The sequence below is a fragment of the Alligator mississippiensis genome, chromosome 2 (genome assembly GCF_030867095.1).
Source record: "Alligator mississippiensis isolate rAllMis1 chromosome 2, rAllMis1, whole genome shotgun sequence".
Taxonomy (NCBI): Eukaryota; Metazoa; Chordata; order Crocodylia; family Alligatoridae; genus Alligator; species Alligator mississippiensis.
In genome coordinates, this window is record NC_081825.1 from 103,502,093 (window position 1) to 103,518,156 (window position 16,064).

Here is a 16,064-nt window from a genome sequence, read left to right on the forward strand (position 1 = left end):
GGTTGGCCCCTCATGCCCCTCCTACAAGGAAAGGGGTGTGAGGCAGTCCCACCTGGAAGTGGTGACAGCCTTGGAAATAAAGTAGGCAAGTTGAAACTTCACAGTAGTTCTCAACCAGGGTGGCGCCAAATTCAGGAAAGTTATGAGAGGTTGTCTTGAGTTTAAAAGGTTGAGAACCACTGAGCTAGTGGATTCAGACCACCAGCAGATCCTGAGTGTAGCCCCAGCTGGGACAGTAAGTAGTGCAGCAAACCTTGTAAAGCACTTCTGTGCCTGATTGACTTACATGTTAGAGGCAAGCCACACTTTTGCAATACTTCTAGTGCTAACTTGGCAATATAATATAACAGTGAGCATTAATTACAGTAGAGCATGTTACTGTAAAAAAAATGGGTATTTCCTTCTTTATTGGGCTCTTTTCTGTTTAACCATTGATGTGCTAACTGGCTAGCCTACCTACACTAGCATGTCAGAAGCATAAACATTTCACTTCCATTGACTTATGCTTCACAAGAAAGAAAAGTTTTTGGGGAAAAAATTCAGCCTAGAAGTTTAAATTTCTGTAGTACTATAATCTGAGTTCCATAACATCCTAGCCTTTACCGTATATAGGAAGCATAATAATAGTGACAATTTGATTTTTTACCTACATTGTAGATTTGCCGCAAACTAAATGGCATCCGTTTCACCTGTTGTAAAAGTGCCAAAGACAGGACATCTATGTCAGTGACACTAGAGCAGTGCTCAATCTTGAGAGATGAACATCAGCTGCACAAAGACTTCTTTATCCGGGCACTGGACTGTATGAGAAGGTATATATCTATTTTTTTCTTTTTCCTTTTTTTTTTTAAACATATGTATATTTAGTAGTATATTGCCTTATTAGCCAATAGTGAATGACAGAAACTTTGGCTTAGTGAGGAGTAAGGACTGCACAATTTGGCCAGTTAATTAGTAGCTCATTTTTCAACACTGGTTCATAGGCTTTCATAAGACACACAATTTTAGCAACATGTCCTTATATTGTGAAAAAGAAAATAGCTTTTGCTCTTTTTCAAGACTTTCATGCTGTTTTAAATTCTCATTAAAACATTTGAATAAAACTGAGCCAGACAAATATTGCTAGATCAAAATTAAACATTTGTTACAGTTGGTTGTTCTTGTTAGCTCATATTATCAGAGATAAAAAGGACAACCAAGCAAGTTTGGATTTATGTCGATTGTCACTTTATATTTAATTGAATTCTTGTAATTTTTTTTTAAACTTCCTTGTATTGCATTGTTAAGTGTAGCTATGCAGAAGTTAATATGGAAGTAATCAAGAATGTGTAATTAGGAGATCTAATGAGGGTTTGATTGTCTGTATTTTAGACACATGGAACAGATTTTAAGCAGGCAAATTTGGATCGTAAAATAAACTTCTCCCCTACATTCCTTTTTTCTGTTAGCTGTAATGGGACTGCTGTTTCATAGACTATAAGTAGACATCTCACTTGAGGTGGTCCTGATTGCCCTGGGTTTTAACCCAGATCAGAAAATAAGCACTACAGCCATTTACATGTGCACAATCCCATTAGGTGTTCAGTTAAAGGTACCGTGGGGTCTGGTGCATGATCCCAACAATAATGCTTCCTGCCATGCTACACATGCATGGCAAGAAGTGTGACTGTGGGATTTCCAATCAGATCCTAATTGCTCTATATTGTGGGTGGAAGTGGAGCCCAGGATCATGACCCTGGGCTCCCTCTGCTCTGGCAAGTAACAAGCCAATCAGCAGGTCTCCGCACCCAGCCTCACGAGTCAAAGGCTCTAATGCACCCCCAAGGCTAGGAACACCAGCCAGCTGACTGCCACTTCCAGCCTTGGGGGCACATCGGAGTCCTTGACTCCAATGCATCCCCAAATATTGGAGCCCTAATCAGCTGCTGCTCCCAGCCTCTGGAGCTTAGGAACCCATGGCTCCACTGCACTCGAGAGGCTGGGAGCAGCAACTAAATGGGAGTCCCAGACTCTGGGGTATTCAAGGGCTTCAATCAGCTGCTGGCAACAGCAGCTGATCAGGGCTTCCGGCAACACATGAGAGTCAAGGACTCTGTTACTCTCCTACAACTGAGAATGGCTGTCATCTGTTTGGCACTTCCAGCCTTGGGATTGCATGGGGAATCAAGGTTTCCCATATACCCGCAAAGCTGGAAGCCCCAGTCAGCTGGTGCCTGGCAACACGTGCAATTTAAGGCATGATGGGAAGGAGCCACAATATTTTTACACATATTTTATGTAATAACTTTGTAGCTTATTCCTTGTTTTATTGCACCATTAATTACATTAGCATGTGTTCAGGTTAATACTAAAGTCATGATTAATTGGTTAATCACATCTTAAGTGTAACGTCTGCCAGGGGCCACAGGTGTTCCAAGCTGCTTTGCTGCCCCTCTCTCAGTAGGTGGCCAGTGAGAGCACACAGCCTGACAGATCTGTCCTTGCAATGACCCGTAATTAACTTAAATGACTAGCAGCATTGTCCTGGGGAAAAATGTTATCACAAACTTATTTCACATATTTATCAGGATACTTAAAGTGGTATTATGGATTTATGTGTCTGTAGGATCCTAGGATGAAAGGCTTTCTGGTGGGAGAAATGTGACATCTGTTTATACCCATAGTTAGTTAATTTTCATGAATACTATATAGTTATGCAGGTGCTGTTTGGTAAGATTTTAAAAAACCATTTTGCAGGCAAGTTTTTTAAAGCATATATGACAAAAGCACTGCATAACTAAATGTCATAGCAGGCTCACATGAAGTTACTGTTTGGCCTCCATTGGAGTGTAACACATGATTAGAATTTCTCTCCTACTTTCTTTAAATTGTTTAAATCTCCTAATTCGTTTGCAGAGATTATACCTAAGTAAATGATTGTGTTATAAAACTCCAAACCAATGTTTTGTATTCTTGATGCTAGAAGTTTCATTTCTAAATTGATTTCAGCTGCTGTTAAATCTTGACGTTGTTGCTAAATGGATGCGTTTGCAATGTGTCCTTCAGCAGGGACACACATTATTTATAAAGAAAAAGTTAATTGCTGCAGAAGGTAATTCAGCAGAGCATAGTGAGGGCTCAGTAGGATAGTCAGCTTGCAAGTTGCTAATGTAGTGTGATGTTATACTAAAGTACCATTTAGTATATATCATTAGCTTCCACAAATCCTTTAACCACTGCAGCATTTCAGCTAGAGGGTGACACTTTCATGCACTATCTTTCATATTTCCATGTTTTACCACTAATGAACAGTTTTTGAGTTTTCTATATCAAACACTTCTTGTTGGCATTTCAACTGTTTTGTTTTTCTTTTATAAATTGCCCATAAATGTAAGTGTTTGCAAGCTGCTGTGTGTTGCTGGGCATAAGCATCTCAATCATATAAAATATCTTCTGATAAAGATTAACACTCAGTGGTATAACAAAACAATTTAGTAGTAAGAAACTTAGTAAATTGGACCCTGTGTATCATACAGAATAACACATTGGTACAGAAGTACCATAAGTTTTTGAGATAAAAACACCCCTCATATTGGAACTAGTGTAATTTTATATCCTTATAATTAATCTGAAAAGTGAAGTGAATGGTGCACCAGTGAAAGTTGTAGAGGGTACCAAAATAGAACTTTTAGGGAACTGGGCAAATAAAACATGAAAGTTAGTAAGATGCAAGGTTGCATATGTAGGCTCTGATTTGGGAAAACATCCCTGTTTAGGAAGGGCACTCCAGTGCCTGCCAAGTATTAAATATATGCTGGAAGGTCAGCATTTTCTTCAGCCTATTTCTAAAATTGGCATTTAGAGAAGAACACCACTAAACAATAATAATAGTAAACTGAATTAGGTTGAATAAAATGCATTGTAATACAAAAACTAAGTTAGGTGGTAAGGGTCATAAACTGCTGTAATATACATAATTATTTCCCCAATAGCTTGAACCAGTGAATATAGCAGCTTATGATTTATTGCTAGCTAATGGAGCTAATCCCTTAGGGTAACACGTCCCAGTGTTTTGGGTATTGAAGGTTTGATCCCATCAGTCAACCATGGTGTCTGCTTCCACATACCACAGTTTGTCACATCATTAAATATGTTTTCTGTATGAAATACAGTAAAATGTCAAATGACATTGTTTACTAGCCTATAAAAATATAAAACCCAAATAGTGATAACTCCTCTATATGCAGTGAAACCAACTTAATTTTATCAGGTTTACAGTGGTAAAAATGATAACTGTCTATATTCTACTATTGATAAAACCTCATTTTGAGTTACTAAGGTTACGTTTACAGTTTTTATAAATCCAGAAACCTACCACTGTGGTCAAATGAGCCACTCTAATTTTACATCACTGGTATTTATCTCAGAATCTGTACAGTCCAGAGCAACCTGCTATGGATAAAATAGGGATAAATTAGATGACTTACAAAAAGAAGAGTTGTGAATGTAAGGAAATGGAACTTCATGTAGTTATGCTGACAAACTCTCTTTTCATAAGTTCAGCAGAAAATTTAGAAAAGAGTGGCAAGTTTGGGCAGAAAATAATCAAAACAGGAGAAAGGAAAATGTCCAACCCCCCCCCCCCCCCCCCGCTTTTTTTTTTTTTTAAAGAAAATCTGCAAGATAAAAAAAAAAAAAACATTTATCAAGAAAAGCTTTGAAATTGTGTATTGGTTTTTACAAAAGTAAGGGGGAATCTAGTTTTGGAACTTCCAGTTTTTATTCCTCCTGTTATTTTCATTTTCAGAAATTTCTGAAGAGCTAATGTAGAATGTTAACTTTATGTCATTTTTATATTTGTAAGGGAGGTATGAAAGAAAAAAAAAAGCCATTATTTTGTTTAATATAAGCATATTAACAGTACCTTGGTTGACATGTTGACTACGGGGGTGTTTTCTAAGTTGAGAGAGGTAGAATTGACTACTAATTAAAGCAAGACCACAGGTTAACACATTTGAAAATATGAATCTACAACATTCTGGAAATTAGATAGATAAATAAATAAATAAATGGTAAACATTTAGTTCATGCTAGAGTCTTCCTGTGCTAGACTGCATGATGAGTTTCTGATGTGCACAACAGGAGATTTGACTGAGAACAGAAAATTCATTTTTCCTTGTGTGATAATTAAGATCTGAGACAAGCTCTTGAGAATGAACTGATAAAAAATCAAATAGAAAAAGCACTTAACATTAGAGATTGGTTAGGCAGTTGAGGTCTAGTTTTATCTATCTGAATTGTTGCTCAAAATCTGAAGTAAACTTTTAGACCTTTAAGCTGGTCTCTATGGGCATTTTTACATGTGTAAGTGCCATAGTGCTGGGTGCTCTGAAAAGTGCCAGGCGCAGCCACGCTTGCAGTTGTATAAGCTGAAAAATGCACGTCAGCTCTGAGAAAATGGCAACGGCACACTTTTGAATTAAAACACGTTAGAGGTGCTTTAGTTCAAAAGCGCACCACTGCCATTTTCTGCACAGATGCATATTTCGCCACTTTATACTACTGCATGCGCCGCAGCAGACTCAATTAATCTCTGGTGCATCGTGGGATGAAAAAGTATGTGTATAAATACCCGTTGCCTGGGCCCACCCAGAAATGAAGATTTGAATTATTGGGCAAACAATATTGGGCAAACAGAAATTCCTGGATATTATCCAAACTTCACCTCCTCACACCCAGCTTCTCTCAGCCTTTCTGAGATCTCCTGAATTGCCACAGCCTAGCCCCACAATTATTATCCAACTTTCAGGAAAGGGGGACCATTGAGGGAGAATCATGATCTAGTTCAGGGTAGGCAAATACAGTCCATGGGCCGCATCTGGCCCACCAGGTGATTTCATCTGGCCTGCAGGCAGGTGCCTACCAATTCACTGTATCTGGTCCAGCCCTGGGCTGTCACTGCTGTGCTCACATAGGACCAAGCCCCACTCACTCCCATGGGGCATTGCATGCTGTAGTCCCACCCTTGCCCATGGGATGGCCCTGACCCCAGCCCTCCAGGGAAACAGCAGTGGATGGGGAGGGACAGCAGCAGCAGGCAGGAAAAGTGATGGCAGCGGCAGCAAGCAGAGGGAGGGGAGGGGAGTGGCTGGCAGGTGGGAAGGTAAGGAAGCAGCAGAGGAAGAGCAGCAGTGGGAGAGGGGAAGTGGTGTCAGCCACAGCGTCAGCAGGCAGGTGAGGGGAGTGGCAGTGGCAGCGAGTGGAAGTAAAGCAGCAGCTGGGCAGGTGCATGGGGGCCCATGCCAGTGCCGTGGGGCCAAGGCCAATGAGGATCCAGGGCAAGGTGGCAGGAGTATGGAGCCTGGGCCAGTGAGGGCACGGGGTCTGCCTGGCTCCATTGGAGCTCACATGCAGCTCCCGGGTTCTCTACCTGAGCTGCACATCTCTGGGTGGAGCCTCACATGGAGGCAGTGGCCCAGCCCCACTCACTGCTATGCTCAGGCCATAGGGAACAGCAAGGAGCTCCAACCTATGGAACGAGGCCGGCTCTGCCCCTCTCCCTGCCATCCTGGCTGAGCCCCATGATCTGCACCACCAGCTTCATCATGTGGGGCTCCCCCAAGCTGCACATGGCTCACACACACCCCACCATACACATGGCACACACCCCAGCCACTCTCCCCCTCCATACACCCCACAACTCCCACATACCCACAGCCCCCACAGCCACCCCCACATCCATACACACCCTCACACCCTCCCCTACACCCCACATACACACATACACCCACACCCCCATACCTTCCCACATCCCCCCACAAACCCTACACACACATCCACACACCTACACTGTCCCTCTCACCCAACATACCCACACACATATACCTACTCCCCCATACCTCTACACCCCTCAACACCCCCCAGACAATACTGAAGAGTAAGAATTCATTTTGAGCTATTATGCAATCACCTCTATATATATGATGCAAACATACACAAATCAGGACAAATATTCTTAAAATAAAATTAAAATGTGTTATTGTGGATGTTTGATTTTTAATAAACTATTTGGTTTTTTCTCTGGTTCTGAGCTGGCAAACCCCCTACCCAAAAGTACTTCTGGGAACAAGGGGAGGTACTTCTGGTGGCAAAGGTCAGGGGCTAGGGGTGGGATTTCCAGTCCCAAGATGGCAACCAGGGGACATGGCATCTGTCAAGGGACAGTGCTACCCTTGTGGCCTTTGACAGCTCACCAAAACTCATTAAATGGCCCTCCACCTCAAATAACTGCCTATCCCTGATCTAGGGCCTTTTGATGCAGGGAGCTCAAGAGAAGAGAACTGGACAAAAACAGATTTGGGGTAACAAACCAGAGAGGAGAACTGAGGGAAGGGATCACAACTGGACAAAGGGGAGAAAAGCTACAGTTTTTACCAGGGGATGTAATGGCCTTCAAACAAACACTCACTTGATTCATTCAAAGGAACTTGACAACCCTGTTCTGGGAGCTTGTCTAAACAAGGTTAATGGACTTGATACAGGATGTGACACTTCTGTATTTATCCTTTCTATCTCTTTGATTACTGCTGTACAGTGTTATTTAGAAGCTTATGCTGTGCATTACTGAACTCTTCATTCTTTGCCTGCAGAAGCTTTTAAAATGGTTTATGCCATTGAAGAAAGCATTTTGTTTTAAGTATAGACAGAGGCACAACATCAGTGCTTCTCTAAATGTGTATAGCTTGGGCAATTTTCCTCTGATGAATCTCTGATAGAGCACTTCGTTAAGCCCCATGTCAATTTCATACGTTTGTGATGATTGCCAGGGAACACTTTGAAAAGAAACAGAATACAAGAAAAGCTAAGTTTTAACCTACAGAAATGTTACAAGCTGGATTGAGCTTTGAAAGGTGACTTTTCAGAATTAACAGCAGGAGCACAAAATGGTGTACAAGCTAATTGGTTTATAAAAGTAAATAGAGATTTAAGAGAAGCCTTGACTGGAAACTCTAATTCTGAGGCATAAAAAATCCTGGGAAAATTTTATAGGTTTCATGTTTCCTTCTTCTCTGCCCATTCTGCCATGGCCGTGATTAATAATTATACAGGGATGGAATAAGTTTGTAGCCCTCTTCTGTTTTGGCCTTGTGGGAAGTTTAATGATGAGGCATAGATTCATAGATGTTTGGGTCGGAAGGTACCTTAGCAGATGGTTGAGTCTGACCCCCTGCCCTGGGCAGGAAAGATTGCTGGGAGAGTCAGGACTCCTAATACTTATATCTTCCCATTATTTGATACCCTTGCATAGCATAGTATAAATTTAGCATGCATCAGAGGCTACCTCTCACATTCATATTTTGTTTAATTTTTATGCTCTGAAACCTTGCTTTGTAAATTCTGCTAATAGGGGTTTTTTTAATCTTATGGTATGACAGTTAACCATTAGAAGAATTTGAGACTTGTACTGAAACTCCATGAAATATTCATCACTTGTAAAAAAACAAAAAACCCAGAAAAACAAAAAGCAGTGTTTTAATGGTTGTTTTACTGTATGTCCTTTTAACTTAGTACAAATGTTACAAATTAGCTAGAGAAATTCAACTTTACTATCTACAATGCAGGTTTATCTTCTTGGTATAATTTATATAATTAAAATACTCATGCAAGTAGGGGAGTGTTCATGTTTTTAATAAATAATTCTGTATATGAGTTAGTCTTCCCTTGCTACATATATAATCAGTCTTAATGGAGTTATCTGCATATTTACGGTGACTATAACCAATGCATTATTCCTTTGAATCAAGTATCTCATTTCATGTTACCAATATTACATCTTTGATATCTCAGTCTTCATCAAATGATATGATCATCTTTTCTTGTCTTTTATTTACTAGAATTTGTGCCATCTTACATTGTTCCTATATGGGACAGAATCAAACACAAACACATTTACCATAATTAACCGCAGGTTACAGGCTACCACACAATGCTATTTCTTTTCCTTGGACCTTCCACTCCTTAAGAGGGGTTGGACCCCAGAAGGTAGCATAAATTGAAGCTGCTTTCTATAGAACTCTTACATTTTGTGCCTGTGTTGCCTGTTAAATTGTCCTTTTCAGTGAACTGGTCCGTATCTATTTCGAGAGTCTTGTATGGTAAATAACCAGAGAATCTCTCTTATTTTCAGAATGTTTCCAATAAAGCCTAACAGTGAAATATAAATGTGACAAATCTACTCTCTTCAGTGAAGCCTCAGGGCTGCCAAGCCCATCATCATTCTTAGCAGGAAGCAGTACCTGTCAGATGTTTTTAGACAGTGAATACAAAATTTGATTCAATGCAAGACGCATTGTTTTCACTCGAAACACTGGTTGAGGATATTTTGAATAAATTGCCTATCAAAGAGCAGATTGAAGCACATAGAACAAAGAGTGAATGGTCTGGGCAACAAGATATAGGCTTTTGATGGTCCAATTGTGAAGCAAATAGCTTATTTTAGAGAGCTATTGAAGGCTTCATTGCACAGAGATCACTAGCAAAATCAGCTCACTCAAAAATGCTTGAATTTTAAGAATAGGACTCGTTTTTTGTAAAAGAAAGGACAGCTGCAATCTCTCTTCTATAGCAGCAGCATGCATTATGCCTTACAGGAAAAAAAGGAAGGCAAAATGAAAAAAAGGAATGAGAAGTAATGAAAAGCAGTGCAATCAGTGCATGTTGTTGGCATTTTAAATGTATCCATTTATGCTTATTTGGGAGGACTAGGATTTTATTGATCTTCTGGGAGAAGTACATATTAAGGATTAAAAGTTTCAGTGAGATATGGGGGACCAGGTGAACAAATAGATTCTTAATGATGATGGCAAAAGGCTCAGAAAATATTAAGACAATAGTGGGTTGCATGGGACACCTTAATTCCATCATTTCCTAACTCCCGAGTGCTTGGCTTTGTGACTGGAAAGTTACTTTATATTTTTAACTTTTAACTCTAACTTTTTAAATATTTAAAAAACAGCCAAAGGGTCCTGATATAAACCATAGTGACACTCTACCTGGGTCATCAGCACAATTTATATTTTCAGATCTGAAGTATGTTCCCTCTACCATTTGGGCTCATGCAGTAGCTGGTTAGTGGCTGTTAACAGTAGTGGCTGTTAACTCTTAAATGGACACTGACTTTTCCAGTGGGTTCAACAGGTATGTGCTGACAGCAGAGTGATATAGAGATCTAGGACTGTGGGGCTTAAGTCGAGGTTCTGTAGCAGAGTGTGCTTGAAACAGGAGGCATAGTAGGGCAGCTTCGTGCCTTGGGCAGCTGCAGTACACAGGACAGTGCTGGACTGCTGCAATGCTGATCACAGTGGCACGATAGTCCACTGCTATGATGGTAGCTGTTTTTGTGTGCCCCTTCACAAATGCAGTGATGGGAGCTGCTGCCCCATGTCCTCCCTCTCCCTCCTCCCACCCTAAGCTACTGTTTGAGAGGTTCCTGTCCCACTTTATGAAGTCAGACTTCTACATCTGCCACCTCCAGCCTGGCTTCATCCTGTGACATCTATCATAGCCTCCCCTCACTCCTTTTCCTCTGTCCTACTCCATGGCACCAGCCCACTTGTAGCTCCTCACCTCTCTACATTCCCATGTGGACGTTCTGAGTTCCTCCTCCCCCGCCACCACCATATGGTCTGGACACTGGAAATTTAAGGGCCCAGGACAGCCAGTTTCCCTGCTCTCATCCCCTAACTACCAAGAAGACTAATTACTGGGAAAGTTTTGTTCAGCATCTGCAGGCCCATCCTAGACTATACTGTGTGTGGACACAATCTTCAGCAAATTCAGCTGCCAAACTCTAACAAGTCTCTATTAAGCACAGGTGCACAGACATTTTCAGAGGCTCTTCATCTGGCCTAATTTGGATGGATTATCACAGGAACAGCAAAAGTCTGTCCTAACACCATGATGAACCCATTGTAAAAAATCAAAACAGTTGCTTCTGGGGATGGAGGCGTTACTAAATTTTCATACTACTTTTTTGCTATAATTACTGGTTTGTACACTTGAAGTTTGATGCATATATTAGCTACTGGAAAACAAAGTCTTAAAATGAAGTGTTTGATAAGAACTATAAGTGTTCTTATCTGTGCTGTCTGTATTTACAGTTAGTGGTCCTGAGATTTGTCTGTACTGTAGACATAACTACTGGGGTTTTTTTTCCTTCCCAGAGAAGATGGTACAAGCTCATATTCTATTTTACAAGAAAATACCAAGAGAGACATCCAACTCCATCTATTAGGCAGCTAAGTGGTACTTAGGTGTGTAAGTGCCATCCTATTCTGTCCTGCTCAGGTCAAGTCCCTGAAAAAGTATTAATATAGCATAAAGTGTTGGGACATTGTGTTTCTTGCCATTTTTTTGTGATTTAGTCTTTAGGCTAAGACTAAATATGGAAATATGTACAAAAGTAGGCAGTACTGTTTTTTTCTAAGATTCAAGGAGGTGGAATAGGAATGCACTTACACTTTTTATGATACCACTTGGATACCTGATAGGTAGAAGAGTATCTGGTCCTATATTTGCATCAATTTGTGAAACGATCAATGTACAGACAGGAGCCATTAAAGGAAAAATACCTCTTCTTGTCTACATAGTTGGCCTTTTTGATCTGCTTTCTTAGTGTTCTTATACCCATTTAGCTAAAGTCCCACCACTTGACAGGCTATATGATTTGCTTTCCTTCCTTTCTTCTCATGTCCTTGTAGTGACAAGGAATTTAGCCGAATATGCAGATTCTTTGAATCTGGCAGGGCCACACCATAAGCACTTGTGCTATGGCCTTGAACTAGCAACCTCTGGCCTGTCAACTATGCGCCTTAGCACCCACACTGCCCCAGTCCCCATTTATTTCCTTAAAGACAGCCATAGTAATGCCAGTCAAGGTTCCAATGGCTTGTGCTACATTTTTCTGCTGTGATTATTTTATTCTCCTGTGGAAACAATGACATGATAAATGATGTCTCATCTAACACATTAATATCCAAAACCTTGCTGGCACATATTAATGTCACCATAATTTTGACCACAGTAAGAAGCAGGGAACTTAACTACAGTTTCTGTCAGTGAATTTTTTAATTCCAGTATATACTGTGGATAAGCTACATGATGAATCTCATACAAGGTGAGGGTTCTGATATTCAGCTTTCAGTGTGGATGCCAACCCCTTCCATACATATTGTCACTTACGTTATTTTAATTGCAGGATGCATCCTTTACAGCAGATTAATTTCAGTATCAAATGTTGAATAGTTGGAAATGTACTGAAAAGTGCTTGCAATGTTTGTTCTGTTTTAAAGCCCTCCTGAGCAGCAGTAATGCACAAGGAAGCATTATTGGCTGCACTGCTAGCATCATGGTGGCAACTGGTCTGGGAGCACTTCTGTTTCTTTGCCCCTTTCCCCTGCCCCTTCCCCTCCCCCCCCCAGTTGATGCTCAAAGCTGGTGCGCTGGTCATTCCGCTTTGTTATGCTATTGCCTCCTAGTATAAGATGTTCATTATCACAATAATTGGCCAGACATAAACTATAGACGCTCATGACTTCACACTAGGGATGTAAATATCATTTTTAAATAATCATTTAATCTCCTTTAATTATATTGGTTAAATGATTAACCAATAACACAGCAGCTTGGACACAGCTGCTCCTGGCTTCTAGAGCCCTTTGACTGGGAGGAGGAGAGGAGGAGGCAAGTCTAGCCAGACAACACAGCCTATGTGAAGCACTGATTGACCCTTGGCAAAGATGGCCCTGAGCTCTTCAGAAAAGCTGGGAATGAGTATGGAGAACCAGCAGCCCCAACAGTTTTTCTTCATCTTTAATCTGTATAAAGCAGTGTATAAAAGTCTCCAATCCTATTATCCTCCCATCCTTCCTGTTATCTGTTGCCAAGCTCTCAACTTTCTCCATTACTCAATGCCCTCTTGACCTTGCTTATTTCCACTGTAACGCTTAAAAATTCCTTATTTTAACCATACTTTTTTCTTGCTTCTTTCTGTCACCATACAGGAGTGCTCCTGTGTCCTCACTCCTGAAAAGACAAGTAAGCTGCACTTGCCCTGTATCTGAATTCCATTTTTCACTTTAATTCTTCAGTACACTCCTTGCTTTTTCAGATCAGCTCTATTTTGGCATTTGCTCTCTCTACTCTGCTGAAATGGTCCTTAGCAACAGCTTTAATTTTCCATTTCCCATCCTTCATTTCTGCTATTATTTACTCACACTGTGAAGCCCCAGCAAAGATCAGAACCACATTGTTCTAGGTGCTGTAAAAAGATGACCTTGTCCTGATTAAAAAACAAAATATAAACAAAAAAAATTAAAGATGGCAGAAAAAATATTACCAGCACCATTTTACAGATGGACAGTCTTTGTCCAGGGACACACATGTCACTGACCAGAACTATCAGCCCCAGGACTCTGACATGAGAAGGGGATGGGGGGGTAAGGAAATGAGCCAGGCTGAAAAGAGCAGCCCCACATCCCCTGTCTGTGGTAGAATGTGCTGCTCAATGTGTGGGGGTTGCTGGGTGGCAAGAGATGGCAGCAGGAATGGGAGTCCCTGGACTAGTCACAGGTGCCATTTGTCCCTGGGATCTGGGGCAGGCATAGGGTACCAGGCAAGGGGAGGAGTGAGCATTTACCTCCTTGCACAAGAGCCACCACACCTTTAAAAGGATTTCATATCTCCCCAGTTGAGAATTCCTTGGTAAGACAAATCCAGCATGTTACCACTTTACAGTAATTTCCAACTTCCTGTGTTCTTCCAGCATTTTGTGTTCACTTCAAGATCCTGTTTATTATTATTGGGACAATTCATCAGCAATCTTATTTGCACACTGTAGATTTGCTCCTTACAATCAGCAAAATGGAGGCTGAGTCTAGTTCCATCATTTAGAGAGAATTTCTTTGATGAAACTCAATTCCACTTGAAATCGAAAATAAAGTGCATCTCTCTTATAAGTATCCAGTAGCATTTTTATTCTTTATTTTGGTTTACAAAAGCCTTCAGAGTTACTGTTTCTAAGAATATTATAAGGGCCTGATCCAAAATGAAATGCACCTAGTCAAAGCCAAAGTAAACTAAAACTTCCAGCCATGGCAACACTGCCTATAATGAAATTCAGATAAAAGGAAAGGTACGGGAATAAATAGGCATGAATTAACTGCTACTAGAAACAGAATTAATAGTAGTCAACCTTTGCATGAAACTATCTGCCTTCAACCACTTGATATTGTATTTCAAATAATTTTGCCTGGGAAGGAAGTTCTAGTTAATTTCTGCAGTCATGGGCAGTTGAAAATTATTGACAAGTTGGAGGGAATTCAGAAAATGGTAACTAACATAAGGAAGGATCAGGGGAATTTGGCATGTGGAAAAAGATTTAAGGTGCAGTGTCACTCCTTTGGTCATACAGTCTCCTAGTACAACTCTAGTCAGTTGCTGGTATATAATCTAAAGCATGGTAAAGCTTTTCAAACTCCATTTTTCATTTTCATTTAAAGCTCCTTTAATCTGCCTCTGACTTTTTGTTTCAATATATTGTACACTCAGTGTCCCCATTTTGGTCTCCTCTTTTCCCTACTCTAATGGTCTCTTCTACCTATCCATCAGGACTGCTTCCGACTTTCTTCCTCATGCAAGGTCCTTGCTCCTGTCTTCTTCGTTCGGATGCCTGTCTTCCATCACTTTATGCAGTGTTTCCATTCTGTTCTGCCTCTGCACTGCTTTCCTCTTTCCATTGTTTCATTATTCTAACTATTTACTAGTTGCTATTGGCATCCACCTCATCACTGAATCTATAATGATCTCCTACAACGACTCCTATGGTGTCTGCACTCAAATCAGTCCCTGAGCATTGTCTCCCAAGTGTTCCTCCACCATGCTACACCTCTGGCAGCAACTCTTGTTGGTCATGGCTGAGCTATAGCAGTACCTCTATCAAAAGAAAGTTCTTCAGTTGCATAGGCAATGCATAAGTACTGACAGTGGAGGGGCACAACTCCCCACTGCTGCCACTCCCACTGCTGCCTGGTGTTGGATCCAGCCGGGCTCCAGCCCCACACACTGCCATTGGCACAGAAATCACACCACTGCTGCCACCACCCCCAGTGCTGCTGGGCCCTGACTCCAGTAAGGCTGCAGCCCCGCGCCTACTGTCAGTGCAGAAATTGGGGGAGGTACTTCCCCCCCATGCCTCTCCAATGCATCATCAATACTTGGTTGCTTTCTCAGGGAGTAATTTCTTGCAGCTGCTTGCATTTGGGTGACAAGCAACTCTGGTTATGAGCCCACATCACCTGCTGGAAGTCTCCCAGCTTGCAGACATTCAGGCTGGAGCTGTATGTAAGAATTTGAAGCTCAAATTCCTAAACTACTTGAAGGGGCCCTAGAAATACATTTGCAAACGTGTAGAACCTTATATAGTATGCTATACCCCAGGAAATCTGAGTTTACCAGGAAAATTAATAATGAAGCAGAATATGAAATACAATGCAAAATCCTCCAAAAACTCACAGCAAAGCCACTTTTCTGAGTCTATATCAAGTAAAATGGTTTCTCCTTATATATTCAGTTCTGTGTATAAGCAGTTATTACAATTTTTCTTCTTTAAACATTAAAGAAACTAATAAATCTAATTTTAACAAGAGCTTCTTCAAGAAGTACAGTTAGCTACTGGACCAAAGCAAACACGAGTTAACTCACTGAAGACTGAGGTGAGATTTCTGCCTTTGTTACAATGATTAGAGTTGCTCTTCTTTTTTACTTATATACCAGTGTGCACGAGATCACAATTTGGCCTAGCAGGATTACTTACTAGACAACAGGATTTAGCCCTCAGAAAAAAGCTTAAATGAAATGCCTAGTAGACTGTGACCTGTTCAGGACAGGGACTATTTTTTCCACACTTCGGGTACCACTGCAATCTAAACGAGATAAAAGAAAAGATGACAGCCATGACAGTTAACAGGTCAGTAGAATTAAAGTTTCTAAAACAAAATAAATATATCTCCCACTGTCATGTATATCTA

General features: G+C 40.8%; 1 protein-coding gene across 4 annotated transcripts in view; it reads left to right on the plus strand.

The window, feature by feature from the left end:
• Window positions 1-16,064, plus strand: part of INPP4B (inositol polyphosphate-4-phosphatase type II B) — a 606,962-nt gene that overhangs the window by 554,917 nt on the left and 35,981 nt on the right. For 3 of the 4 annotated variants that reach the window (XM_059722033.1, XM_059722037.1, XM_059722035.1), the window contains exon 25: window positions 658-812. In XM_059722033.1, coding sequence (XP_059578016.1) covers window positions 658-812 — 155 coding nt within the window. Of the gene's footprint in view, window positions 1-657; window positions 813-16,064 lie in introns of those variants that run through there. The other variant, XM_059722036.1, reaches the window with a different exon arrangement.